At 40.4% G+C, this 26984-nt stretch overlaps 1 protein-coding gene across 1 annotated transcript in view; it reads right to left on the bottom strand.

Annotated features, from left to right (window-relative positions):
- Positions 1 to 26984, bottom strand: part of ITGA9 (integrin subunit alpha 9) — a 233419-nt gene that overhangs the window by 38586 nt on the left and 167849 nt on the right. Inside the window, exons 19-23 of the mRNA XM_026067943.1 lie at positions 18595 to 18681; positions 17083 to 17162; positions 13940 to 14029; positions 11123 to 11231; positions 7730 to 7837 (exon numbers count right to left, since the gene is read on the bottom strand). Coding sequence (XP_025923728.1) covers positions 7730 to 7837; positions 11123 to 11231; positions 13940 to 14029; positions 17083 to 17162; positions 18595 to 18681 — 474 coding nt within the window. The remainder of the gene's footprint in view (positions 1 to 7729; positions 7838 to 11122; positions 11232 to 13939; positions 14030 to 17082; positions 17163 to 18594; positions 18682 to 26984) is intronic.

Here is a 26984-nt window from a genome sequence, read left to right on the forward strand (position 1 = left end):
GATATTTGAAACTATCTGAAAGATATCTAAAAGCAGTCACTGCACACTCTCTCCAGAGGGAATGGAGAGAAGGTGGGATCTCCCGATGATGATTTAGCTGATCTATTGTGGACACTTACTTTAAGATGAAATAACTCACCCCCTTGGGGTGTTTTAAGTAAGACAGAGGAATCTTTCCCTTTGTTTCCAGGAGATCATCAGAGCTCTTATTCTGCCAGGACTCTCTGGCAAGGAATGGTTTATTGATACTTTCCATTATTATCACACAAGACTGGAATGATAGACTTTCAAAGCTAGGAGAGACTTCCAATAACTCTTATTGTCACTCAGACATGAAAAGGTGTGTAAACCTGCTTTCCATCAAATGGGAGCTAGAGCTCAAATCTTTCTTCCTTATTTTCCCAAATTTACACTTAAACCACAGATCTTTTACAATATTTATAACAGAAAAAGGCTAGTTCATGAATCAGCATTTAAAGGAGGCATATACATTAAAAGAATTAATCAGCTCTTTCAAATCCCCTTCTTCACTGTTTTTCGGCAGGAACAGCTTCACCAATGGGAAAGTGGTGAAAGGATACAATTCTGACACTCCTTCAAATAATACAATAAAATAATAAAAATATATATATATGGCTGACTGTCCCCTTTTCTCATTCAGTAGTTCCTTCACAGGGAATTCCTCAGCTGGGAAGCTTACAAAAGGCCTACTGGATGGTTTATTTTATACTTCAGTAAAATTCCTGATTATTGTGGCATCTACCAAACCTCCAGCTTTCTTGATGAATCAAGTAAGAGCTAGCATATATACCCAATTTACTTGGTAAAGCTTCTTTTTTGTCTCAAATTCACTCATATGAAAAGGCAAATTAGCCATCTTTTTCAAAACTGGAATTTCACATATGTAGTCATGAAAATAGGAACTACGGGCAGTTCAAAAGGTAGCAATGCTTTCAGCTGACCTAAGACATTAATCAGAATCCCATATCATATTGACAGGTCATGAGTTTTGAGGGGTGCAGGGGTTGGAAAATTTCAACAATGAAGTAATTTGACAAACTTCACTTCTTTGGTTTAGAAGTTAATCATGAACAGGTCACACGTTAAGTGTTGTCATGCTCTGATTTAACAGATGAGCCCCAGTGCATTGCTGTCCCTTGTTTGGATGACCCTGACGTTTACAGTACCAGTCTTTTTTTAAAGACAGGCTTACCTTCATAAATTCAAAGTGTACTTTCCATGATCATTCTTGTTATCCCATATCCATGTAAAATTCACTGCTTATGAAAATATTGCAGCACTCCCATTGCTAGAAGATTTGGGCAAAACAAATACAAAACAGCATGAAATTTGTTCAAATGTGGTTTCATTTAAAAATCGAAAGCAGGAAGTCACAGAAAACTTTCTGCCATGTTTATGTAACTTTGCTGTCTCCTGAAGGCACTATCCAGCAATGCATGAAAAGATTATTTTCAAGCACTGTAAGTACAGTGAACTCTACCCAAGGCATGGCCTTTGTACAGTGATTCAGATGGTTCCAGTAAAGCAAAACATGAAGATTATTTTTTTGAATTTGGATTTATTTTAAGGTCCTAACTCAGGAAAGAACTTAATTTTATGGCCAGGCACCCCTTCCTGTGTAACAATGATATCTTAAATCAGAGCTAAGTTCCTCTTCACTTGAAACAGCTTCAGTTTATCATGTTGACATGAGGAAGATGTTGGGGGGGCAGGGGCGCGTTTCTGAGCTGCTTTGGGGTGCTGGGTCCCATGCCGCGAGGTGACCGTGCCACACTGGCATGCGGCACGTGCCCCCTTCTCCCTTTACGTCCAGTCTGGACCCACCAGTTCCTCCTGCAAGTGACAGGGCTCCCACGCAAGGTCAGATGCAGTCGGTATCATGGAGATGCTCTAGACAGGGGGGGAAAAGCACCTCCAACTGCCTACACAAAATGTTTTGGAACAGTCATTTAAAGAAGCAATTAAAGTAAAGTAGGCAGGAAGGTCAGCAAGTTTCTGTACAATACACTCCCTGGAATGAATAAATTCCTCCAGCAATCTAGCTATGTCTTTAAATGCAGTGCCAAAATATGTGTGTGCAAGTGTGTGTACAGCCTTCACTGAAATGAAGTGACCATGGGGGGATGATTAATACAAAAGGCTAAAATAATCCAAACTGTAATTCTGAAATGTTCTTATACAAACCACGTATCAGTGGTGGCAAGCAGCAGCAGTAGAAATAGCTGCTGGAACAACAGTTTATTACATAAAGTGCTATCGGCAAATATTTATATCTTCACATGCTGGGACTGTGTATATATGTTTTCAGAGCCAAGACCTCAAATTTCAAAAGACAGAAACTAAACAATTTTAAACTGTCTGACAACAAACAAGGGGTTTTCAACAAGAAGATAATGATATATAGGTTTGCCTCCGCCGGTGGAGCGTGCAGTAGTGAGCCTGATGTCTCATCATATACTTTGCAGAGTACTCCTGCACTACCAGCACTTTCGAGAGCTCTCACTGTCTACCTGTGCTTAAGGCTTTAAATATCAGTAGAAGGGTTGCCAAAGTATTTCATTCTTATGCTGGAAGTAAGCAACCCACAGAAAATAAGCAAGAATTAAATTTGAGGTTTTAAAATTGCAAAAATTTCTTTTCCTCATGTAAGTGAAGAAAAAATCTCAATCATCCTGGAACCTTTTGTGGATCGAGACTGCAAGCTTTAATGCTTCCCTTTAAAGTCTTTCTGCTCCTTGCAGACTCTACTGTGCAAATGCCAGGAAGAAAAATGACATGAGAGCTATACAAAACTGGCCTTAAGAGTGTAACCTGTCATCAGCCAGGAAAGACTTGTGGCTCTGGGACTGGCTCCATTTTACATTTTCTGTTTCAACATTCACATGAAGAAAATAATGTTTATTTCAACACTTTTCCTTATTAAACATGACAAGCTGTTCTAAGATCCCATGCTAAGGTAGTCATTAACTTCAAAGGCAACTTGGAAAAGGAATTCTTTTCAACTCCTCCATGCTGTTAATTTATTTTCAATCCAGCTTTTCATTGTTTCTGAAATCTTACTGATACCCAATTGTTATAGCGGTGTGCTCCAGGTGTCACCTGCTCAGGGAGAAAAAGGAGAGGTGTGGAGTGACCACACCAAGCACCAACATGAGATCTGGAGAGCTTCTGTGCTGGTCCTTTCAACAGAAGGACTTTTCCTTTTGCTCCCTAACCAAAGCATGACAGAAACTCTGTACCAGGAATAAGGGACTTTTGTGAACTGGCAGCCCCAAGGTTAATGGGACTGGGATTCATGAAACACAGGTTTAACTCATTTCTCTCTGTGGAGATTATTCTCAGAGTCTAAGCTTAGATCCTAATTTAGGGTTTAAAACCTCTCTCCATCAATTACTACAGTAATTACATTATAGTAATTAAAATTACTCTATTACTAGCAATTACTCCAACAATAATTGCTACACTTAGACTTCAAAAGTTACATGCTGTGACTCAGTTTCTCATGAGAAAATTTAGGATAATATTTCTGTCCTTCCTCCTCCTTCCTCTGAAATCCCCTTTATTTCTAGACTGCAGACTCTTTGCAGAAACTGTTTTTCAGTGTATGCATTTCGGTTCCTAACAAGATTTTCATCTCAGTAGTGATAACAGTACAGTTTTTCATAGCCTCAGTATTGAGTCACCTAAACAGGCTCTTAAAAATAAATGCTTGTTGGCCTGCATGATACTTGCAACAGCCACTAGCTCCTTCCACAAACCCACAAGCACACGCAGCGCTTGCTCCGGGTTAACACTGTTGTGCTTTGATGCTAGTGACAATTGTCTGACCGGGCTAAACAGCTTGGCAACCTCGTGGAGCATCGTCCCTCCAAGACCGGGGTGAGGATCATCTGCTTGCACCACATTTGGCTTCCAGTTCAAACAGACAAACTCGGTTTCCAACTGTTAGTCTCTTGTTCCTCATAAATGCGTTTACCTTTGCTGAAAATAAAATAAATATGAAGGGAACAGTCTGATCCAATTCTGTAATACCATCATCGGAATAATCCAGGACTCATTGTTAATTTATCAACAGCTTCAGGAAACAGAAATACCCTGGTCAATTTGGTACGAACTCCCATTGTGAAAATCTTTTTGGATGCCCCAGAAAGCAGCTTTTTGGCTGCCAAGTCAATGTAATGTTTCCCTTGCCCTCCAAATTAGCTCAATACTCAAAGGAAATTACTAATCTTTCATGTAAAAACCAAAACACACAAAAGTTTAATGAGCAGTACTTTCCTCTGTTGAAGAATAGATAATCAAGGGCTTAAAGAGTGGAAAAGCTACATTTCTGTTAACGCTATGTTATTCTGCCTTTCTGTGTACTCACCTATGCTTTGCCTATCACAACACTTTCACCAACAAGCGAAGTATTCCATTAATTGTGTTTTAACCTGGCTTGAAGCCTCTGCAGGAAAGCAAATACAAAAATGCATAATACAAGCAAGCATTAATTTGTCTTTTCTACCTTATGCTTCTAAATACCATTGCCACTGCAGACTTTTGAGTATATCTGTGTAAAAATCAACATCAACAGTGAAATTCCATAGTTATTATCACTTGAAAATTTTCTAGCATTTCCTTCTGTTTAAAATTTCTGCTGAGGAGGAGGTTCTTTTTTTTTTGTTTGTTTAGTTTTCTTTCAATTATCCTTTTTTTTTTTCTGTTTTTTTACTATTGACCTGTTTCCTTTAGTTATTATGGGATTCACTGGGGGAAGTGCTGCATAAACTTCCAAAGCCCCTCAAAGAAAGCCAGAGCATCTCTAAAACAAACCTCCAAACATCAAAACATCTTTGTGACCTGAACTGCTCTAGAAAAAAATCTTAAAGCAGTTTCTGCAATATAGCCAAACACTTAGAGCAACAGGAATGGAGGAAGCGTGAGAGCTGTCATTTCCCCTAAAAGCAGCAAGATAGTAATTCCTATTAACACCTCCCAGAGAAACAGACAGTTCCAGGGGGCCATATGTGACACACTTATTATTTTTTGTGACTGAAGGAAAGACTATAAAAGTCAACACAATATGAAGGAATTAGCTCCTGGCACAATTTCATGTGCTACGTGTACATTTGAGACACATACTCTTGTGTTTTTTCTGTGTGCTTTCACTCATAAATGTCACTGCTGTACTGTACATCAGAGAAGTGGCAAAAGCATTTTTAGCTTTATATATGAAAGGATGATGGCTTCAATTCCCAAATGCCATATCAATAGCATCAGTTATAAATAAGTGTCAATTCCTAATCCTCTGTACCATGATTCCTCTGACAGCTATTCTGAAAAGTCTGGCAATACTGACACCTTGAAGGGCTGGAGAAAGGTGTAATTACAGAAAACTTGGCATTGTCTGAAAGGACACTATTACTCTGTACTATAGTCTAGACTCTGGGAAGTTCAGAATAAGCAAAAGCTCGAAAATCTTTAATGAATACGCTTACAAAAATCCTTTTGAAAAACAGCTGTTCTAACCCATTTTCCAAAGTTCATTCCAATCTGCTGCTTCTGGGTTTTTTGGTTTTTTTTTTTTTAAGTCTATTTGGTCTGAGAAAAGATGCCTTGAAAAGTTCCATGATTTTAGTTCCCCTTTTAGTCAATAAAAACTCAGTGGGAGAGAGGGAGGATGAAAGAGAGCAGGATGCTTTTCTTGTTAAAATACTAAGACTGGGGAGACACTGGTTCAGGGCCTGGCTCTGACACAAATTTCCTGTGTGATCTCAGGCAAAACATTGAGCCTCTAAGTGTTTCAATTCATTATCTGTAAAGCAGGGACAACCACTAGCCCAGGGAGGATTTGCTTGGCTCAAATTCATTACTACGTCAGAGGTGCTCAGAAAGCCATGTATGAAAATCCTACAGGCCTTATATCCCAAAACATTGGTCAAAACGATCCAGGGTACACCAGTGTATCCTGTAGACGTTTCTCGTAACACCGTGCCTGCCTGCCACCACTCTTCAGACATGACCTGCAACGCAAATAGGCTTCACAAGGGGAGCGTGAAATTTCTACGAACTGCAAAGTAGAAGAAAGACGTCAAGTAGTACTGGGGGAAACACAACTAGTTGCTTGGAAAAGAGAGCCTGATCCTGCAAGTGTTTCTAGCATGGTGCCCAAAGCCACGCTACCCAGCTGGACCTCCTTTAGATAAGCCACCAGAGGTAACAGCAATGAAAAACATATAGCCCTTTTACAAGCTAAGCCTAAGGTTTAAGCTTTTTGCTTTGTTTTTCTAACTGCTATTCAAAACCATACAGCCCATCCCATCCTTGGCAGTGGAAGTCAGGGTCTTGGGAGTGGAAGGACGACAAACTGTGTCTGCAAATTAGCACTTGTATACTTCATGGGTAGCACGCATCTCAGCTGATTTAAGCATGCAAAACAGGTGTCTTTTCTATGACACTTTGCCAAGACTTCTGGAATAGTCAATGCAGAGAAACAAGCAATGCTTGAAAGGAATTCATCACGCCTGGGTTTAGATATGTCAAAGAGAAGGTTATCTGATGCATAGAAGGTTGGACTAAACAAAACAAAACACGTTGCCATGGAAAATAAGACATAGGCTGGAGAATTAATTCAGTCCAGCTGGAGAATTGACTCAGTCCATGCAATACTGGTGCCTCATACAATGCTGGTTATCCCAAATCCATTTGTCAGCAATTCTATCTTTAGCATCCCCGTCAGCCATATATAGCTAGCTCTTTCACCTTTCAGCAGCTTGGCATGGCACAGATCCCAGATACCTGCTTAGGAAGGTCTTACTGGATCTGTATTTACACTGATTCAGTGACACAGTTACCTGTGTATTGGGGGTGGTAATACTTTTCAGCCAAAAGGCTAGAAAAGGAGCCACAAAGGAAGTATAATACTTCTTCTAAAGTAGCTCCTGAGCTGATGGAAGGAGCTGGTTCCTTCTCACACAAAACAGAGCACTGAATTTCAGAGATAAATTTACCTCAGTAGTGAGATTTCCTTCTATTGGCCACCACAGTATAAATGATGATATTTCAGTGGTTAAACAAAAGCTTTGAAAGTAATAACTAAATATTAGAAATGAAATCTAAGAATGTGTTTCCCTTACCACAACATATTTTGGCTTTCTTTGTAGTTGACATAAAACCATCTTTTGAAAAATGTTATGTTGAAAGAAAAAATGTGTGAGTTACTTACATCTGTTAAAAGAACAGTCAAAAAGAGCAAATTATAATATGGACTATATTCATAGAATAATATACATTGATATTGTATTCAGATGTAGTTAGCGATTTTGCAGATAATGATATAAAAAAAAAGGAACATGAGCCAGCTTGCTAACACATTCTGCTGATACCACATCCACTATTTAATCAGGGTGGACTGAATCTTATTTGGAGGTGTGATTCTGGGAATTATCCACATTTCCTTCAGGATTAGACTAACCCAGATTTACACTGCATTGTGACAGACCAGGCATGCACACTGGCTGCTGGTCCTAGGTAAGGGATAGTAATTAACAGCTGACAGGGCTCTAACTTGCAGTTCTTAAACCATTCAACACAGCGACTTATCTGGCCATAGCTACAAAGAATCTTCTATTATCTAAAAATCCATCTGATTCATCCAGTTCTGCTGGATATTCTTTGATATCTCTCAGGGCCTCTCTGAGCTCAGCACACATTGAAAAGTACTCACCATCATCTGTTGAACGTGAAATATTTTGGCTCCAGTGGCAGAGAGGCGGTTTGGAAAAGAAATGTCAAGAAAAGCTCCAGGGAGAGTGCTTGGTCCAGCGTTGTAAACCTTTAAGAGTGAACATACGTATAAATAAATGCATATATATAACCGTTCATAAATGGGAAACTACTGTAGAAACAGACCTGGGAGGATAGCTAAATTTGCAAAAAAAATCAAATACTATGTCATGCCAGTTTTTCAATCTCTCCAGACAAAGGCTTCTTGTGTAAGTATCAGGACACAGTCAAAGGTTTCACTATCTGACAGTCTTTAACCACAGCTCACGTATCAAGCAAGAGCCGTTTTGCAGGATAATTACTAGTCATTAATTTAAATAGTATGCTACTTCTACCCTATATACAGAGATATTGCAAAAGCTACTTTGAGTGCTTTAGTAATACAATCCAGAAGATTGTAGAAAATATTGTTGTCTCTATCAACGTTCCCTTTTCCATCTGGTAACCATGGCATTATATTCTGCAAGTGTTTTTCTTATGGGGCAGAATCACAGAATGGTTGAGGTTGGAAGGGACCTCTGGAGATCATCTAGTCCAACCCCCCTGCTCAAGCAGGGTCACCTAGAGCACCTTGCACAGGGTTGCGTCCAGGCGGGTTTTGAATATCTCCAGAGAAGGGGACTCCACCACCTCTCGGGGCAACCTGTTCCAGTGCTCTGTCACCCTCACAGTGAAAAAGTTTTTCCTCATGTTAAGATGGAAGTGTCTGTGTTTCAGTTTGTGCCCATTGCCTCGCGTCCTGTCGCTGGGCACCACTGAAAAGAGTCTGGCCTCATCCTCTTGACACCCTCCCTTCAGATACTTGTACACGTTGATAAGATCTCCTCTCAGCCTTCTCTTCTCCAGGCTAAACAGGCCCAGCTCTCTCAGTCTTTCCTCAGAAGAGAGATGCTCCAGTCCCCTAATCATCTTTGTAGCCCTTCGCTGGACTTGCTCCAGTAGTGCCACATCCCTCTTGTACTGGGGAGCCCAGAACTGGACGCAGTACTCCAGATGTGGCCTCACCAGGGCTGAGTAGAGGGGCAGGATCACCTCCCTCGACCTGCTGGCAACACTCTTCCTGATGCACCCCAGGATACCATTGGCCTTCTCAGAAGTCAAGGTAATGATGACTGTGACTATTGGACTCTGTGTTTACTGACTGAACTGCCAGGAAATCCATGTGAACAACTTCACTTCGAGATCTGGGGGGTTTGATTAAATAAAAAAAATGGTGGAAAAATTGGCCTTTTACTAACCTCCCCAGAACCTTTCAACAATAAATCAAAGGATTTCCAGTCCACCTCTGAAAAATATCCAGTGAAAACTCCAAAATTTCTGGGGTTTTATTAAAAAAAAAAAACTATGGAAAATTTTCAATGAAAATACATTTCCTGGTTATTTCTAATGACACAAATGCAAGTGCATACAGTAAAAACATTAAGCTTTTCAGAATATTTATCTGCACTGATCCTGTACTGTCTAAAGATGTAGCAATCAGATGTCAATTGCGTAAAGTACAAATATATATACAACAACAACAGGTTTTTATTCTTCTAACACTGTTTAAATTTGAAGAAATGCCTCACTGATAAAGAGGATCGGTGCACAATGCCAAATCCTTACAGAAACCCTGAGGCTCCAGCAGGGGAAGAAATCCCACTACAATGGAGCATGATAAATGCCGCATGAAATACAAACATAATGTATCATGTTAACATTTAAAAAAACCTGGATTATCTCATCACGATCAGATATGGGAGTTAATGCAGAAGAGACATTTTGATTGTACATCCTAGTTCCCAGCAGAACTGATGCATGGATCTCTTTATTAACATCTGACATGGTATAGATTTTCACATATAAAAAATCCCTATAAAGCTCTGTGTTTTTGTAAACCATCTCTTTTTTTGGTTAAGAAACTATTATTTTTCTCCATCTGGAGAAGTTTAATAAATGGCAGGCAAATCATTAAAAACCATTAAGCAAACAGTGATACAAACCATGCTTTGCCGATTTTGAAACTCTATGCTTTCTCTCTGACACACATAGTTATGAGGTTTACCACCTTGCTGGAGAGCAGATCTGTGACTTGTTATAGTGCAATTTTCTATTTCTATACGGAAAAAAACTTTCTTAAAATTGCAACTTATAAGTGTTTGCATGAGAGACAGAAGGATGGAGGACGACGAGTGATGGCTCTGCCTACATATTCTCTCTTCCTTACCTGTTATCACTTTGCTTTATTGAAAATAATCATCCAGTCAAACCACCAGTACATCTGGTCTTTATCCGTTTCTAACCAATAACTGGTGATGGGGGGAAAAAAAGACCTATAAATCCTCAAGAACGAAATGAGAATCACAAGAACTAATAGCCTCCTTCACAAAGGTTTAATGTCATGAAATCCTGCTTTCGTTCCTTTTCAGTAAATAGCTAAGGGCACTGCATGACAGTGGGGGCTTAATTGCCCTGGACCACAGTCGGTCCATGGAGGCAGACATGTGTTATTCATTATGTGCTGAGTGGCATTCACACCTAGGAGAAAGACAGGGGAAAAAAGAGGAAAGACTATTTTCCACAATAAATGATTCCCCCACCTTTGCATGATTTATCATTCCCTGGTTCCATCTAGTGGTCAAAAGGATTTGAAGTGCTGTAACATATACGGTCAGGGCCGTGAAACAAGCTCATTTTGGTTCCATCATAAGAAGTTGTTAAAATAAGTTTTCCATACGTTTGGCTCTCTCAGGAACCCATTTACCTGCCACGGAAAGCATAATCTATAGATAACACTTGAGTAACACCAAGAGACATTTAATGAACCCTTCTCATGCCTGTTTTTTAGCATTACTTTCTCTTCCCTGAGCTAGACTCTTATCAGTAGTGCTACGAACACTTCCATACGAGCGGCCATAGAGCAAGTCAGACTCCCTTGCACAGGTATGTGCTCACCCTCATGGATGAAGCCTGCCCTCCCTTTTGCTCGCTGCTGCTGCCACAGAAAAAAAATTACCCTTCCCCTTTGAACCTGGCACTGCATCCAAGATGTGGTACTTGAATAATGAGCGCTCTTCCCTCACATGTGATGAAAAGTAAAATGGAAACAAATGGTAGCAGCTTCATTCCTATGAAACTGAGATGCCCTATTTGTAATTCTTGTAATAATGTATTCAGATAAGGAAATATACCACCGCTGCACACTGTAAATACGGCATCCAGTCAAGCATGCATTGCAGAATGTACCGTGATGTGAAAACACGCACCAGAGCCCATCCCACGCTCAAAATAAAAGCGGTACAAAATCAGAAAGCACTGTCAAGACAGAAAGCAGTCAAAAAGGGATCAACTTTACCTGCAGCGTGAAGTTGAGAGACTGGAAAAGACATTCGTGGTTTTCCAACTGAACAAAGTTGGATGCTTCCACAGAATCACCATAGAAAAAGGAAGTAGGGAAGACTTCTCTGAAAGATCAAGACATTGATTTAGTAAGTTGTGTTTGTCATCAAAACTAAATATATGTGTGGCTAAAGGAGTCACACCTCTTGCTTTTCAGCCACAGGGAATTCTATAGAACCATTTTACTTTAAGCCAGTGTTTGTGATTTTATTTCCTCTTAACAACACTAGATTACGCAAACAGTATCTCAACTGACCAGGATTAACACACTGTCAGTGAAGCAGATTTCTTTGATTACATATCTCTTTTTCTCCTTTTCGATCACAAAACCTCCTGTCTGAGGCCCCTGCCATGAGCGATTTGTGCGAGTCCTATAGCTTGTGCAACACAGGAGACCACTGTGCTACTAAATTAATCTGAGGAAGCAGTTAGTAATAGGAATACTTTCAGTTACATATTCATGTAAATAACATTTCACTTTTATCTACCATTTTACAGAGCATTTCATGAATAAGCACTTCATTAATTATCTGCCCTTCACAACCTTTACAATTAACAGATGGTAAAAGGGAAGCACAGAGGCGGATATGACTCGCTTGGAGCTACAGTGGCACAGGCCAAGGCTCCTCAACTACTCTTCTCTTATTACAGCACAAAACGCAGCATACTTTTATCAGGGAAGACCTGGAGGCACAACACAGAACTTGGAAAATCCCAGAGAAGAGGACCAAAAATGCTTTAATCATCCTTTGTGCCTCCTCCTAATCTCAGGGCTGTTCCACCGGCTGGAAAGGGTCCTGGTGGCATTTCAGACAGACCATGGTGAGGGCCTATCTAAAACCATGCTTTCTTCCCAGGCTGCCCTTTTGATAACAGGTTTTTGAGCCTGGATTTTGAGCCTGCCTTGGTACCTCTCCTTCTTTCTCCTGGCCTGCCTCCTATGCCAGGGACTGCTAGGGGAAACAGCAGGAGACAGATTTACTGCTCCCATCTACAGTGTTGTGCCAGAAGGCTCCTCCTGAGTATGGTACAGGCCTTTGGGGACTATTTATGACCAGAGCTGACGTTCTCGCTCTCGTAGAACTCAGATATAGAATAACTAATAAAAATACTCTTGAAAACTATACTGCCTGAAAAAATACTACTAATATTTCCAAGCCTCGGAACATTCTCCCCCCAGTAAACCCAACTTACTCCTGGTAATCACACACTCTTGTGCTACATTAGCTAAGCTTAATGTATGTCAAAAGAGAAAATAATCCACAGAGTCAGTTCAATGAAGTTTACAAATTCAGAGGCCCCATACTTAGAAAAAGTATATTCTGAAAAGAAAGAAAGAAGTCCAAGGTGTATCAGGTTTTTGGCATTTGATATTCTTTAGGTGACAAACAAAGATGCAAAGACACAGACCAAAGCTTTTATATCCATAAAGCTCTCGCAGTATTCAGAAGCAAGGGATATGTTGAGTTAAATTGCTACACAGTCTGTAACATTAAAAGCATTCAAAAACATTTGAAATACAATGTTGAGACTGTATTCTCAATATGGAGGAGTTTTTTGCACTTGTTATTCATCTTCTGAGGTCTGACAGTGCTCTTCACTTCTCTGAGCAGGTTCAAGCCTATCTTCCACCCACTGTGACTGTTGTGGCAGTAATTAAGGGATTTTGTTCCTATGCAATGAGAGGGGAATTCAGCCTTGTGTGATCAAATCTAGCCTGGCCCAGGAATCTGAGTTTATTCAGCCTTTCAGTCAAACCACGTCAGTTCAGGTAACTTCTTTTCCACACACGTAGCATGGTGGCCAGGAAATCATCTTATACTAATGGCAAACTGCGCTGGCCATTTAGGCAATACATACGCAGTGGGGCTTGCCATAAATGGTGGCTAAAATAGACACTGACCTCTTGAGGACTCTGCTGATGAGCTTTTGCTTCCTCAGTTTAAAAATAAGTGTCAAGTTTCTCAGTGCATGTGGATGCTAACTCACCTCTTGTGACCAGGTCACCCCATTCCGACTCAAGCACTGTGCTCGAGGACGGTCTGGCTGTTGGGACTGAACCCCAAATCTTTGATTCTAGACTTAAATCTGTAATGCTGAAAGGGAAGGCGAGACCCCGAGCACAAAACCAGGAACTTGCGCATCTCCAGCCCCTGAGAGAGGACGGTGCTATATGTTATACAAGCATTTCAGTCAAAAGAGCGAGTGAGGTGTCTCGGTTGTTATCAGACACTGCACAGACTAGGGAGCAGAGACAGTGGGAAAGGGAACAGAAGCAGAAGCGAATTCTGATTGTGAAATTAAACAGAAAGTCAAACAGCTAGACCTCCCCAAGCTCCTTAAAATCCCAGAACATCTGACCCTAACCTTTGGCCTAGCAATTCTCAACCACATCCTTCAGGCATCTCCTAAGGAACAAGATGTGATTTACTTTCTGTCCTTTTATTTTAAGGTCCATCATATCCACAAAAATCACATGAATTCAAATAAGATCACTAAAATACCTCTTACAAGTTTCATAATAACTAATTAGTGCTACTTAGAATGGAGCAAGAAAGAGGTAAAGTGGTGGAATGAAAGGAATGATAAATAAAATTTCCAGATAATGAATGAGGCTGTCCTTATTTCCAGAGTCTGAGAAACAAGGAAAAAGCTACATTCTGGCTACATATAAACAAAGAGAAGAATGCAATTTTCCACTGTAATAGACTCACATGTTATTGTTAGGATTATTTTTTGTTGTTGTTGTCTTCATTTGATGACTGGTACTTACCCATTGATAGATGAGTCTACTTCATGCATCAGGGGTACTGACAGGGTTAGAGTATTATCATGTAGCGATTCAGTGCGTTCTAGGTTGCCACTGTGTCAAAAAGGAAAAAAAGACATGCTGTAAATCCACAGCCTTGGCAATAAATCACACAGTTACACAACTACCATCTTTCTGCCTCTTACTCTGAGCCTCTCTGAGTGATGTCATCGCTCCTTCAGAAGCCTCTTAAACATTAAGAGTTACATTTGTTTATCGTACTTTGGAGAGGGCACACACATAAAGCATGTTCTTCCTGGCTCTTCTCTGTGGTTGTGACACAATCAGGCACATGCTGAAAAACCTATCTTTGAGCAAGGCGCTGCGTGAAGTCAAATGGAAGTGCAAAGCTACAGCAAGCATTGTACACAGTGGACAGAAACAGGGACATTTAGACTCAAACGTAAGGGTCCATTTTTTCCCAGTCTGACTGTACATCGTTTTGGGAGGGGTCTCACTGAAGCTCTTGACTCAGCAAATGAAATGGTGCTTTCACTGTAGCTTCACAGTACAGCAGCACCAATCTGGTACCACTGTGGGCAGCTTTGTGGTTTAGACCCTTGTACCGAACTGGCCAAAACCGCTCAGCCATTCCACTTCCTATATACCTGCACTTAGTCAATTTTCAAAATTTTTTCCAATTTTTCTTTTAAATTTCAAAGGTTGTCACATCAAATGGTCAAAGTGCAGAAGAAAGAAAGAGAAAAGTGAGTGATCATCTCTTGTCTGAGACAGTACATTTCAGTGGTAATTTCTTCAGTACTAACTCTGGAAAAGATTCCTGAAATGCAAGTCCAGCAGGCAAACTTGCAAATATTCTAATTCCAATGGTAAGTCTGCTTGGTGTGTGACAGTGCAGTAGAACAATCTTGAAAGATATTTGTTACATATATTTCCAGTTTCTTCAGTAATGAATGGGGGAATCACTTCTGCTTTGCAGTTCACCAAATTTACTTGCAAATCAAGCTGTCTGGTAAAACAAAAGATGTGAACCTATTTATTTTAGGACAGTACTACTGAGGCTACAGCAGACAGTATGTGATTCTGCAAAACATCCCAGATGATACCTTGCAGATGATGACAGTTGCTCAATCAGATTATGAAAACAAAGCCTGCTGGCTACACACATACAGCTCAGTTTTCTGCAACAAACACATTGGCTATGTCTGCTAATAAACAACACTGTGGCCCAGAAGGAAAAACCCACTAACTTTCAGTCCTAGGCAAAACCATTTGATAAAAGCTTTTCCTCTGAATAGGCTCAAAAGAGAGTCCAAAATGGAGACATTTCTCATCCAGTGCAAATATCAAGATACCATGGGGGCAAGTGGAACAAGTAAGTAGAATTTCACAGGAGGTTCACTGTGTGTGTGCTTATCTTTTTCAAAAGAAGCAGAGTTACTGGCAGAAAAGGAGAATACAGCTTGGTGGATCTAGAAAATTTTTTCACTCCACTAAGTTAGAAAAGGCTTTTTTTGTTTGTTTGCTTTTGTTTTACAAAAAGAATAAACGTAATGTTCAGTTCTTCCCCTGATCTCTCTCACCTACTATAGAATCAGTCTCTTGTTATAGATGCTGCTGCCAAATTTGTAGATACAAGTGACAAGTTAAAGTGGACACTTGAGGGGCAATTTTTACTTTCCCATGACTGCGTGGTATAGTCAAGAACTTCTCCATGCCCAGACATTTGAAAATAAGAAACTTTCCTTTTGAAACAAGAAACTTTATCTGAACCCTTCTGAGCATCTGCACTATACCACTATCTATTTCCTCACCCCATCTAAAGGCACGGACTAACCCTTCTAACAGATAGGGCACAGCAACCTGAGGTTACTGAGGAAAGCCTTGTGCTATGCAGGGCAAGCAGATGAGAGGGATGATCTGGAAATCACTGGCTGGGCCAATTTAAAGCACTATTGACTTATCTTTGCCAGTGCTGGCATTTGTACAGCAGCTCTTGATATATCTCCCTGACCTAGAAGTATTACGGGTCATCTTAACACAAGATGAACTTCACGGAGAATAAAACTTCTCCAATATCTAAACACAGTCTTGCCCCTCTGCTGCGAGGTCTCACTTACAGTATTTCATACCCACACCACATGCTGCAGGATCTTGTTCCCCACCCACCCCTGTCACTGGAGAGGAAGGATTACGCCTTGCAAGAGCAGTCACTCAGCAACTGCTAGTCCTCATCTCCAGCAATTCTGCGGGGTGACTTCTAATTGGGGAGGAGAATTCAGACCGGGGATCTTTATTTTGACACAGGTGGGTATGAAACTGGCCCATTCACACAGCAAGCGAAAGCAGCACCCAGTCACACACTCAACACATTGGAGTAGCAGTTTAGGGCCAGGGTTATTAAACTATGCTACTTTCAATTCCCATGCAAATGCAGGTGGTGCCTGTGAACAAGGCAGTTCGCTTCTTTGTGTCAAATCATCTTAGGAGGCACAGAGCACGTGTCACACCTCTTATTTTGCCCAAGATCAAATCCCTGTGTGCACATCATACCACCACTGGTTAAGATTTGGCAGCACCCTACTCCCATGAAGTTTGAGTGCCCTTTGGGAAGTAGCCCCATCAGCTGTTTCATACACTCTGTCACACCCTGCTGAAGATCCCCAGGGAGAAAAATGGATATGCAACTTTGGAAACTGTCACTGAAGATCCCTGACCATCTGATGAATGCATTTATCTTTTTTGGTTTGCATCCAAGCACACTTGCTTTGCTCAAAAGCTGGAACAAATGGGTCTGCCTGGTGCTAATTGTCAAGTGCAGCTGAGCTGAGCTTGATACAGGGCCCAAAGGGATGGGCGCAGAAACACAAGGACCTTCCGACTGAGAGAGCACAAAATGCTCCTTCAGAATCACAACTGCCTAGCAGACAAAGTCCAAGCACCATCCTACCCCTTTTTGCAGGAGGCTGAGTCACTTGGCTCCTCTATATTACCAAAACACATGCATTTAGTTCCAATCATTTAGTCTCATTTTTTATACACACGTGTGTCTAGGACTTCTATCACATGACTGCCAAGCATGTACAATGTACCCTTCATGAAACAAAGAGCCTTCAAGTCATCAAGACGTGAGGAGGTTCCCTTACCTTTGGGCAGTGATGAGGAAAGTAAGTGTCTCTTCCTGCCCAGACAAGTGGCTTGTGTCGAAGATCACACTGAACTCATACTGCACAAAGAAAAAGTGACATTTAGTGATGCTATATATTGCTACAATATATATTTATTCTGAAACTTCACATATACATTATATTTTACTGGTCTAAGTGTACAAAAGCAGCATATTTTGATACATTTAAGAGCATCTCCTCTACTATAGAATAGCTTTTAAATCACAGAAATTGTGTCCCCGTTTCAGTTCTAAAGAGTCAAATTGCTCCCTCATTGTGAACAGGTCTTCACTAGAATTGTTCAAAGATATTTCTTAAGCAGATCATCTGCCAGTGCAGCAGTGTTCTGATATAAGCGGACCCGCTACCCGAAATTGCCTCAGCACCAATCTATACATTACTTGCTGGTGAAGAGATGCTTTGGGGGAATAAAGATCATGTCACAGGCATGCACAGAGACTTGGAAAAGCTTGCACAAACTATAGCAGCCTTCAGGCCACTCATCAAATGGATAAAATCAGAAGTTAATTTTGAATAGAAAATCTATTTTGATTATGACTGTAGTGGTATATTAAATATTCCACAAAATAATTTTTCTTATCCGTGACTCCTGAACAGTTTTTGGCTGAGTGAAAGTTTGCAAATTCATGCCAATTTCAGTGGTTTGCTGAAAAAAAATGAAGATAATTAACTATTTCATTGTGAAGTAAAACACAGATTCTTACATTCCAGACAATATTTTGCTATTGCATTTATTTTTACCATCCTATTTAAAAAAAAAATTAAATATTTCAGAAGAGCATGTTACAGCCAAAAGTACTTAAAACATTTCATGGGGGGTCAAATGATATGTCAGTTCAAATGGAAAGGAATAATTTTTGAAATTTATATTTTCTGAAAATTTTCAAACTCATTTTGTTCAGGTCATCCTGAACCTATTCCTTTTCTTCTCACTTTTTTGGGAATGATCAGTGATTTATACAGATCTGTTCTGTGACAGAAAGAACCCATGTGAATTTTGAAATATTATGAGCTCATCTTCTACTGCCTGAACAAAGTCCTCTCTAAAAGCTATTAGGAGACCATAATACGAAAAGTCATTATAACATTTTCATTCTCATTTGTATGAATTCAGTCACACTTTTATGTGACAGAAGACAAAAATGAAAACAGAGAAGGCAACACAAATAAGGTAGAGTCCTCTTCTAATTTTCTGCAGAGGAAATGTAAGTTTTTGGCAGCTGCAACTCTTGCATCATCTTTCAATAGCATTATATTGCAGCAGATAGGGTACTGTCATTGGCTCTGTTTGGTGGGAAAGAATACAAATACCTTCCCGTAACTGTGAAAGGCTTGAATATCTTGGTTGGAAAGTTACAAAAAAAAAATATCAGTCACAGGCAATTAACAAAGCAGTTGCTCTCCCAACAACTCCCTGGAGCCAGAAAAGTGAACACCATCACTCTGCAAGTGAAAATATGACAACATTACCCTAGATTTTGATCTCATGAAAGGAAATCCCACGCTGCACTTGAGGAAGTCTGACTCCAACAACTCACAGGCAATGCCCAGCTCCTCCTGTAAGAAAATAAAACAGACAGTGAGATGATGGATTTGGGGGAGAAAAAATAAAGATTACTAAGAAATATCCTTGTGATGAAATATCTTAGAGAGAAAACAAAAAATTTCTCACTGCAGCACTGTTACTGCCAGAAAAATAATAGCCATTGAAAAAGGAAAAGTGCAGTGATGCACTTCCTCACTCCACCTCAGTAAGATCAGCAACTGGAAGAAGACAACTATCACAACATTGCTCTGAAAGACACACCATGGTGAAATACTGCACAATAAGCATATTAGAGTCAGGGGATGAGTCAAAAGTTCTTGGATAATTCAGGCCACCAGTTGTTCCCTCTGTTTATTAAAAGACAGCATTCAAATGGCCCAGATTACAGGTTCCCCAAGGTAGTTTTCTATGTTCCGGTATCATAAAAAGAGAATTGTGTTGGGTGACAGCAATTGAACCCGGCCATGCACAGATGCAGGAGAAAATAGTCATCTGGTCCTGGTGTCATTCACTGCCTCAATTGCTTTTTCTGGTCCACAGGATGGGCCATGTTGATATGGATACTAATCCTCTTTAGTGATACAACAGCTTCATTGATAAATTAGAGGGATAAACCTCTCCTCACAATAAACAATGAGAGACTATGAACATTGCCAATAATACAAATGAAAAAGGTTAGAGCAGCCTTATCCTGCTTGACTGCTGCCTCCACTGAAACAACAGAAATGCTGCTGTTGCACGGAAAGCGTTTTATTGTTCCATAAAATAAGTGTCTGGTTCCCGGTTAGCATGTTCTCACCTCCAGATATCAGAGAACAGTTTTGGGCTCAGTCACTGTGAGTGGGCTCATCTCACCAAATGGTAAGAGTGAGATTCAGCTCCAGAGTCTGATATGCACATTTAGATGCCTACATGGGGGATGATTACTATGCGATCTAGGCATTAGTACTCCAACTGTAGTCAAAGGAGTCTAGAAAACTATACAGCAGGCCATGTGTAAGTGTTTATTTTAGACTGGGCTGAAGAACTCTCTAGCCCCCACCAAGAGTTGAGCTGAGCCCAGCATTAGTGCTCTAAAGACATTACTACTACCCCAAATATCAAATGACGGCATTCAGATTCTCCTTTATCTTCAAAATCATGGCTCAAATCACAGAACACAGTTATACAAAATTATGCCCCTAATGCTATCTTTCTTATCTAGCTGACTCAGACACTATACTATTTCACTGGTTTCATATGAAAAGAAAATAATGTAAGGAGAAAAACCTTGCATGCTTTGAGATGTCTGATAGCGTAAAATCATTCCAGTACTACTCAAACACCGGAGCAGTGGCCTCCGTGTTCAGTTTCTTTACGGATTCTTTCCCTTGCAATCTTTAATAGACTTCTATCTCCAGGCATACAAAAGATGGTATTGCCTAGTGAATCAAGTATCTATCTTTGATTGTGCAAAGCTGCCATCCTCACATGCTGTATCAGATTCATCTCCTACACTTAAGTCAAACAGCAGAACAAGTGCTTCACAGGTGAAGCATCTCCTTCATTTGCGTTTTCCTCTTGGCAGTCTGGGAGGTTCTCCAGTTTTACGCAAGTGATCAAGTGAATACAAACTCTGAGCAGCTGCGTAACCAAAAGAAAAATTTCACAGCTGCTTCCTCTGGGAACATTCTTGGTACTGTGTTATTCAAACGTCTCTTGCTGTCTAACTGTAGCAACCTATGAACTCTCTTTCATCAACTCCCAGCCTCTCTTCATTCACGAAGGGTTTCTATTTACATAGCTGTCTGGTGGTGACAGTGGCCAGACAGACCCAAGAGGCCGCCCCCTCTCCTCAAGGCCATATCACTTCAGAGATGTCAAAAAACACAGTAACAGAAAGAACCCTCATCTTGATACCAGAAGAAGTGCAGTTCTTCTTCATTTTGCAAGGCAGTCTGACAACAGGCAGCCTGATGACAATTGCTTATAATGGCCTGTTAAGAAAATGATAGATAATGTTGCACTGGCCATTTCTGCTATTGTTTACAACAGCTTGGTAGGTGCAGTGAGTTGACTTGAGGGATCTTCTGGCTTCATTAACATAACCATCCAGTTTAACGATTAACACTAATAGAACATTATCAAGTTTGTAAAGTCAAACTGTGCGATGCTGGGAAATAACAGAAATAAGTTTGCCTGCACCACATGGGTTCAGCCGTCTGCACATTTCTAAATTACACTCAGAAAACTTTTCCATGGACCCCTTGCCTTGCTTCGTGATGAGGATGGAGAAGCTCAGCTAATGAGCAAATATTTTGGTTTTCCTTCACTGCTCACTGTCTGGCCTCAGGCTCCATTTACAGCACACTGTTCTGGAGAGACGGGAAGTTGTTTCTTCATGGGATTTCCTATGCTGTTCAGCTCTACAACATTTTGGCACTCTGCAAGCCCTAAAGGAGTTCAATTTCCACAGCATTCCTGCAAACTGAAGGGCTGGTACTGTCATCTGACAAATAGGGAATGGAGGCAGGGGGACTTGGGGCTTCCACAAATTTTGGATGCCACTTCTCACTGATTTTAGGTAATACTCTGAGCGCACAGTAATTCTCCATGCCAGTACAACCTAGCTGAGAACCCAGCTTATTGCATGGGTTTCCATAGCAGAGTTTCTAGTTTGTTTACATTATATAGCCAAAGGGGATGGAGGTTTCCACTCCAATTAGACAGAAGAGAAGCTTTAGCTGGAAAACTTTGTTCTCTTTCTGAAATATTTCATAGCATTTCATATTCTTGGGAGAGTCAATCAGATAAATAGCAAGCTAATTAGTCAAATAGCTGTTGTATTACTGCATAATAACTGCAGACCTGGGTGTGAGAAACATAAATCTTAGGCTGGCTCACAGTCCGTTTCTCCATTTCTTTATCTCAGAAAGAAAAGTTCCTGATAATTATAACAGGAACATTAAAACAGACAAGTACAATTCCATTGTAAGAGGCACATGGTGAAAAAACAACTCAACCTATATTCTGCAGTATAATGTTTGGCAAATATAGACCTCGAGGCATATAATAAGGGGTATGAGCAGTGATACAAAGCGGTCTTACTTCCAGATGCGTTTTTTTTGAAAGTGTAAATATTATGTGTGGTTTCAACTGACTCAGTAGTACAGGAAGCTGGTAATAACCATATTAATATAGTGTGGTAGAGAACCACACCTGGGAATGCTGGTGTTTGCCAAATTAAAGATTTGAGAGAGGAGGAAAACATTTCAGTAATGCTCATGTTCTTCCCCAGTCAACTCCATCTCCTCCCTACTTTCAGGCATTTGCCTGGTGTACCCTATGGTCTGCAGCGGGCAACACCAGCTACCTCCTCTACCTGCATATTTGGCCGGTATACGTCTCAGGAGAAGGGGACAGCTGCTGAGCACGGGAGCTCTGAGTGTACCTGACTTCAGGGTGAGAAAGCAGGGCTTGCCTAGGAGCAAGGTCTCCTCATATTCTTGCCTTGTCCCTAATGCACACACCAAGTGCAATCTACCCCTCACAGTCCAAGGCAACTCAGATATATAACCAAAAGAGAGCTAACAGCTCACAGAGTAACTTGATTAAGACAGGCAAACAGTGTATCCAGCTTGGTCTAGAAAGTATTTCAACAGGAGTAGTGCATTTTAACCACACAGATGGGAGGCTGGACTACGGGATCATTATAACTCAAGAGAAGAATCCTTTTGCTGGCTTCACCTAACTGATTATCTGGGGATATCAACAGAGAACAACCCTGGAGTTTGCTCCTGCCTGATCACAGAGATCATAACTGAACTGCAAGAGAACAGCATATTTTTCAGGCCACATAAAGTAAGCTATCAATAAGAAAATAACTGTTCAGTATTAGAACAGGTCATACCAAATCAGCCTTTCACTGCATGTGTTTTGGCATTTAGAAAGCCTATCTTCCCTTAATAGTATTTAATGGGCCCAATGTCCTCCTGATATGAAGATGGACCAATGCCAGCTGGAGCACATGAATATATTTTAGGTATGATGCTGGAAAAGGCCACTACTAGAACCAAACCCTGCTCAAAGAGGGCTGCCATTTGTTCCCCCTCCTCTTGAAACAGAGAGTTTTAGACTTTTTTTTAATATTGTTTACTGTGACCTAGCAGGGTCATTTTCAACTTGGTTAACTGCCAAACCTAAGGCTTAAGAAGAAGGAAAAGAGAATGTCTTAGGAAAACAGTACGAGAGAATCCCTGGTGGCAGAATGGCTGTCTGGCTCGGGACAAAACAAAGCAACAGGTTAAAGGCCCCCGCTCCAGTGGAAGTCTTCCCACTGACAACAACGTGGCACATCGCTCCTCACTGAGCTCCCCTGTCTTGAATGAGGATGACCAGAACCAGACACACATATGAAATGGCATGTCAGAAGAGCGCAGCACATGGGAACTGACACTTCCCTACCTTCACCTCAAATGACAGCTTCCAAATCAGATCATAATTGTTTTTTTTCCCCAGCAGTATCATGTAGCTCGTATGTGATGACTTGTGTTCATCAGTCGATATACCCTGAACCTTCTCTACCTCAGTCACATCCAACCAATAAGCTCCAACCTCAGGTGAAAAAATCTCTCTTTATGAGCCTGATCTGGCAGTTCATAAAATCATATTTTATCTCTCTCACCTTAAGGTCTTTCGATTCTTCCTCAATGATAGCACAATTTTCCTCTGTGCTGATGTTGCCTCCAACCCAGCACGCTTCATCAGCATGCTCCCACACCTTGTCCCCACCCATGACCGACTGTAAGCCTGATGCCTCAAGTATCCCCTCAGGCAACCTCCCCCAGCTCATTATTTTCCCCAGTACCAGGTTTCTATCTATTTGACAATTCTTCTGCTAAATTATGGCAATCAGCAAAAGCATACAAATGTAGAAATACAGGTCACTTGTGTTATACTTTGCCCTGGTCCATGCTCTCACAGAGAAGGTGTGAATACAACTATCCTATCCTATCACTCATTTACAGCCTGCCAGCTCTCTGCTTTTCAAAGCATACAAACTACTGGCAGATACCACAGCTTAAATGCCAACAGGAAGCTGCACCAGAAAAATACTCAACTTGTAGGACTTGGCAAAATGATGTGCTGGATATGGCTCTGATTTTTTATTGAAATCATACAAAGACAGTCCAGAGAAAGTTATACTAATTCCTGGGCTTATGGTTAGTTCAGTACCTCACTGAATCCTGGTAATTAGCCTGTGCTGATGACCGAACCCTCTTCAATAGTCTTGTGATTAGCTGTATTTCTGAATGGATTAAAGTCACTAATGAAAGGTACTGAAAACATCTTTAGTGCAGAATTGTTAAGATACCTTGTATATTTTTTAGGAGGAAAAAATACAAAACTTGTTAGAAAATGCATGTACGAGTAGTTTATTTTTCTCTCTTTTCTTGCTTATACTTAAATTACAGCATTTTTTTGTTTAGATGGAAAAAAGTCTCCCTTGCAAATCCTGGCTATTAGCACATATGCTCTGGAACAGAGGAGAAAATGTCCTGGAACCCTTGATAATATGTTGGCAGAACACCCCTGTTTTGAAGCTGTTGAGAAATTGTTTGACTTTTTAGGTTTTGTCATACTGCTGCAGGTTTTCCAAAGGGTACAAAAGCAGAATGTCAGGAGTGAATAGAGAGAGAGCCTATGCATGTTGACAGCAAACATAGGTGTTATTGTTGCTTTTCTTGTTCTTTAACACCTATGTGTTTGAGTACAATCATACCTGACACCACATGGGGCCTTGAACACTCTCCTCATCAGAGAAGTCCTAAAATGAGTATGCTAAGAAAATACCACAAAGGAAGAATATTTGCACTGTCCACCTCATGCTTTGCTAAGCCTCAGAAGTTAGATATGATTTATCTACCTGATCTTTCCAGTATATAGATTTCATAATTACCTCTCTCCACTAGTTACTTGGAAATTTGGGTCATCTGACCTGCACCAAAGCTAGAGGCTTAAATCAGGCACTGGAACTATCCTCTATGATATCAGTATTATTAAAATATATTTTTGCTACATTTGTGCCTTTTTTATACTTATGATAGAATCTGACTTAAAGCACGTACTTATACCTCAGTAATTCCGACTTGTGCTGTGGTGAACAGGGACACTTTCCCAAACGAGAGTTTAGATGCATATCTGGATGTTCTGTCCCATCCAACAGGACAATTATTTACACCTGAACCACATTTTTAAGAGCCTCTGACTTTTGGGAGATACCACTGAATATACGTCTGTACACAGCTGGTAATCTGCTTCCTTAGCCAAAGCTGGGTAGCACAACCACCTCTCATTTCACTAAACTAAAATAAAGGTTCACCTCTTTGATGATGTTTGAGATGGGGTCTTCAAATTACTCTGCATACTCTTAGTATGGGCCATTCAGCTGTACTATCAAAAATTTCCCCCACTGTGGGTTTCCTAGGGTTTTGACGGTATAATTTTTATTTTGATTCTGTCCTTAACTCTCCCTGCCTCACAGCCTTCTTAATGCTTTAATCAAGGTTTCAAGGATATTAAGACTTTTCAATCCATTTAATATGACTGTAGCCACCACCAGAGTATATTGTACTTTTTTTTCCACAGCAGCTTGCATCACCAAAGAACATGGGCCATAGTTACCCACACATACTGAGCAGTTGGGAATGCCTTAGCTCTTAAAATTTTGGGGTTTTCTTTAAATAAAAAGACCAGTCTGACCTGAGGTTTTCTATGACTACAAGCGAGTGTAGCTCTAAGTCATTTAATCTTAGAGGCCCCTTCTTGTGCATTTAACAGCACTGATTTTCAAACACAAAATTCCGTAGATACCATGCTTTCCTCCAACATGGGGCTATTTTAAAACTGCAAGAATGCAAAGAGAATCAGTGGTATCAATAATTGAATTCTTTCTGGCACTGCACAGCAATTAAAGATGATCTGCCATCTAAAATGACTGAAACGGTGATCTAATCTACCTATAAAATACTCTAATAATCATCCTCCAAAGCTCTTTGTGCCTCTGTTTTTTTTTCTTTCAACTGGCAATCTGATGTCTGCTTTGCTGCTTCGTCAACACTTCTTGTTTTCTGAAGAGACAGTTAATATTTCAGTTACGTTTCTGGGCCTGATCCTGCCAAGTACGGGCTTCCCTCAACTCCTGTAGCCTACAGTGAAGGCTGAAGTGATCAGCAACTAGTTCATGTCTGGAAATCTCAGTATCTCATAAACTGAGCCTTTTTTTTTTTTTTTTTTTAACTTATCTCTTTCAGGACTTATGAACGCACAAAGTATTCAAACCCAAACATTTACCACTGTCAACAGCCAGTTTTCGCTGGCTCCTAACACTACACGAACACAGAGGTTGGATACAGGAATCCCATCGTGCAGTGCAGGGAAGACTCTGCACCATTAAAAACACTCTTTTCCAACCATGACCTTCCCACAGGGAGTCACCAGGGGCTGGGCAGGGCACAAGGCAACTTGAGAAAGCCACAGGACGTCTCACTTGCTCCTAGCATACAACATGGACTGGGAAAAAAGATCCTATTCCTAATACCTGCAGGCCAATAATAGCTTTGAATGTGGACTGAAGTGGTCTAGCAGAGGTGACCACGACCTTAAAATCAATCTAAAGTCTAAGAAAAATGCTCTCATACTCATTTCAGTGAATTTCTCATCTGAGAGCAAAATCCTCATGAGTTTTATTCCATTTTTTGACACATGGTTTCCTTGGCAATTTCAAGCAAACACCTTTTGTTCAGAAGCTCTTCTGTGAGCGCTTCTCAACTTGCCAACATCACAATGTGTGATAAAGACACGCACACAGGGAGAAAAAATATGCACGATGGAAACAAATTAAGATGCATTTTATTCCTTCAACATAATAACTCTGTCACCTGAGCTTCACAATTATACTTTGTTGTAAATAATTTCCGAACACAGGTGACTAATGTGAAGGACAACTCAATGATAAATTAGCAGCAATAAAACCTATTGTGTGAAAATTATTGTTAATCATTACCTGTTCAGAGAAATACTACAGAGAGGGAGATATAGACTCAATACAGACTTGCTCAGCTACATGTTTTCATGAAACTAACATCTATTTATTCTCTTGAATACAAGGATTGAAGAATATTGGATATCCAATCAAATTATATCATGGAATAAAAAGATTTTTTGTGTGGGTTTTAAAGGTCTGTTTTAAAGGTGTCACAGGGACAGAGATTTTTCCTCTGCTTTTCAACACAGATATTCCCTTAACAAACTGAATCAGCGACTGTGAATGTTG

This window comes from Apteryx rowi, unplaced genomic scaffold (assembly GCF_003343035.1).
Source record: "Apteryx rowi isolate R43461 unplaced genomic scaffold, aptRow1 scaffold_265, whole genome shotgun sequence".
Classification (NCBI taxonomy): Eukaryota; Metazoa; Chordata; class Aves; order Apterygiformes; family Apterygidae; genus Apteryx; species Apteryx rowi.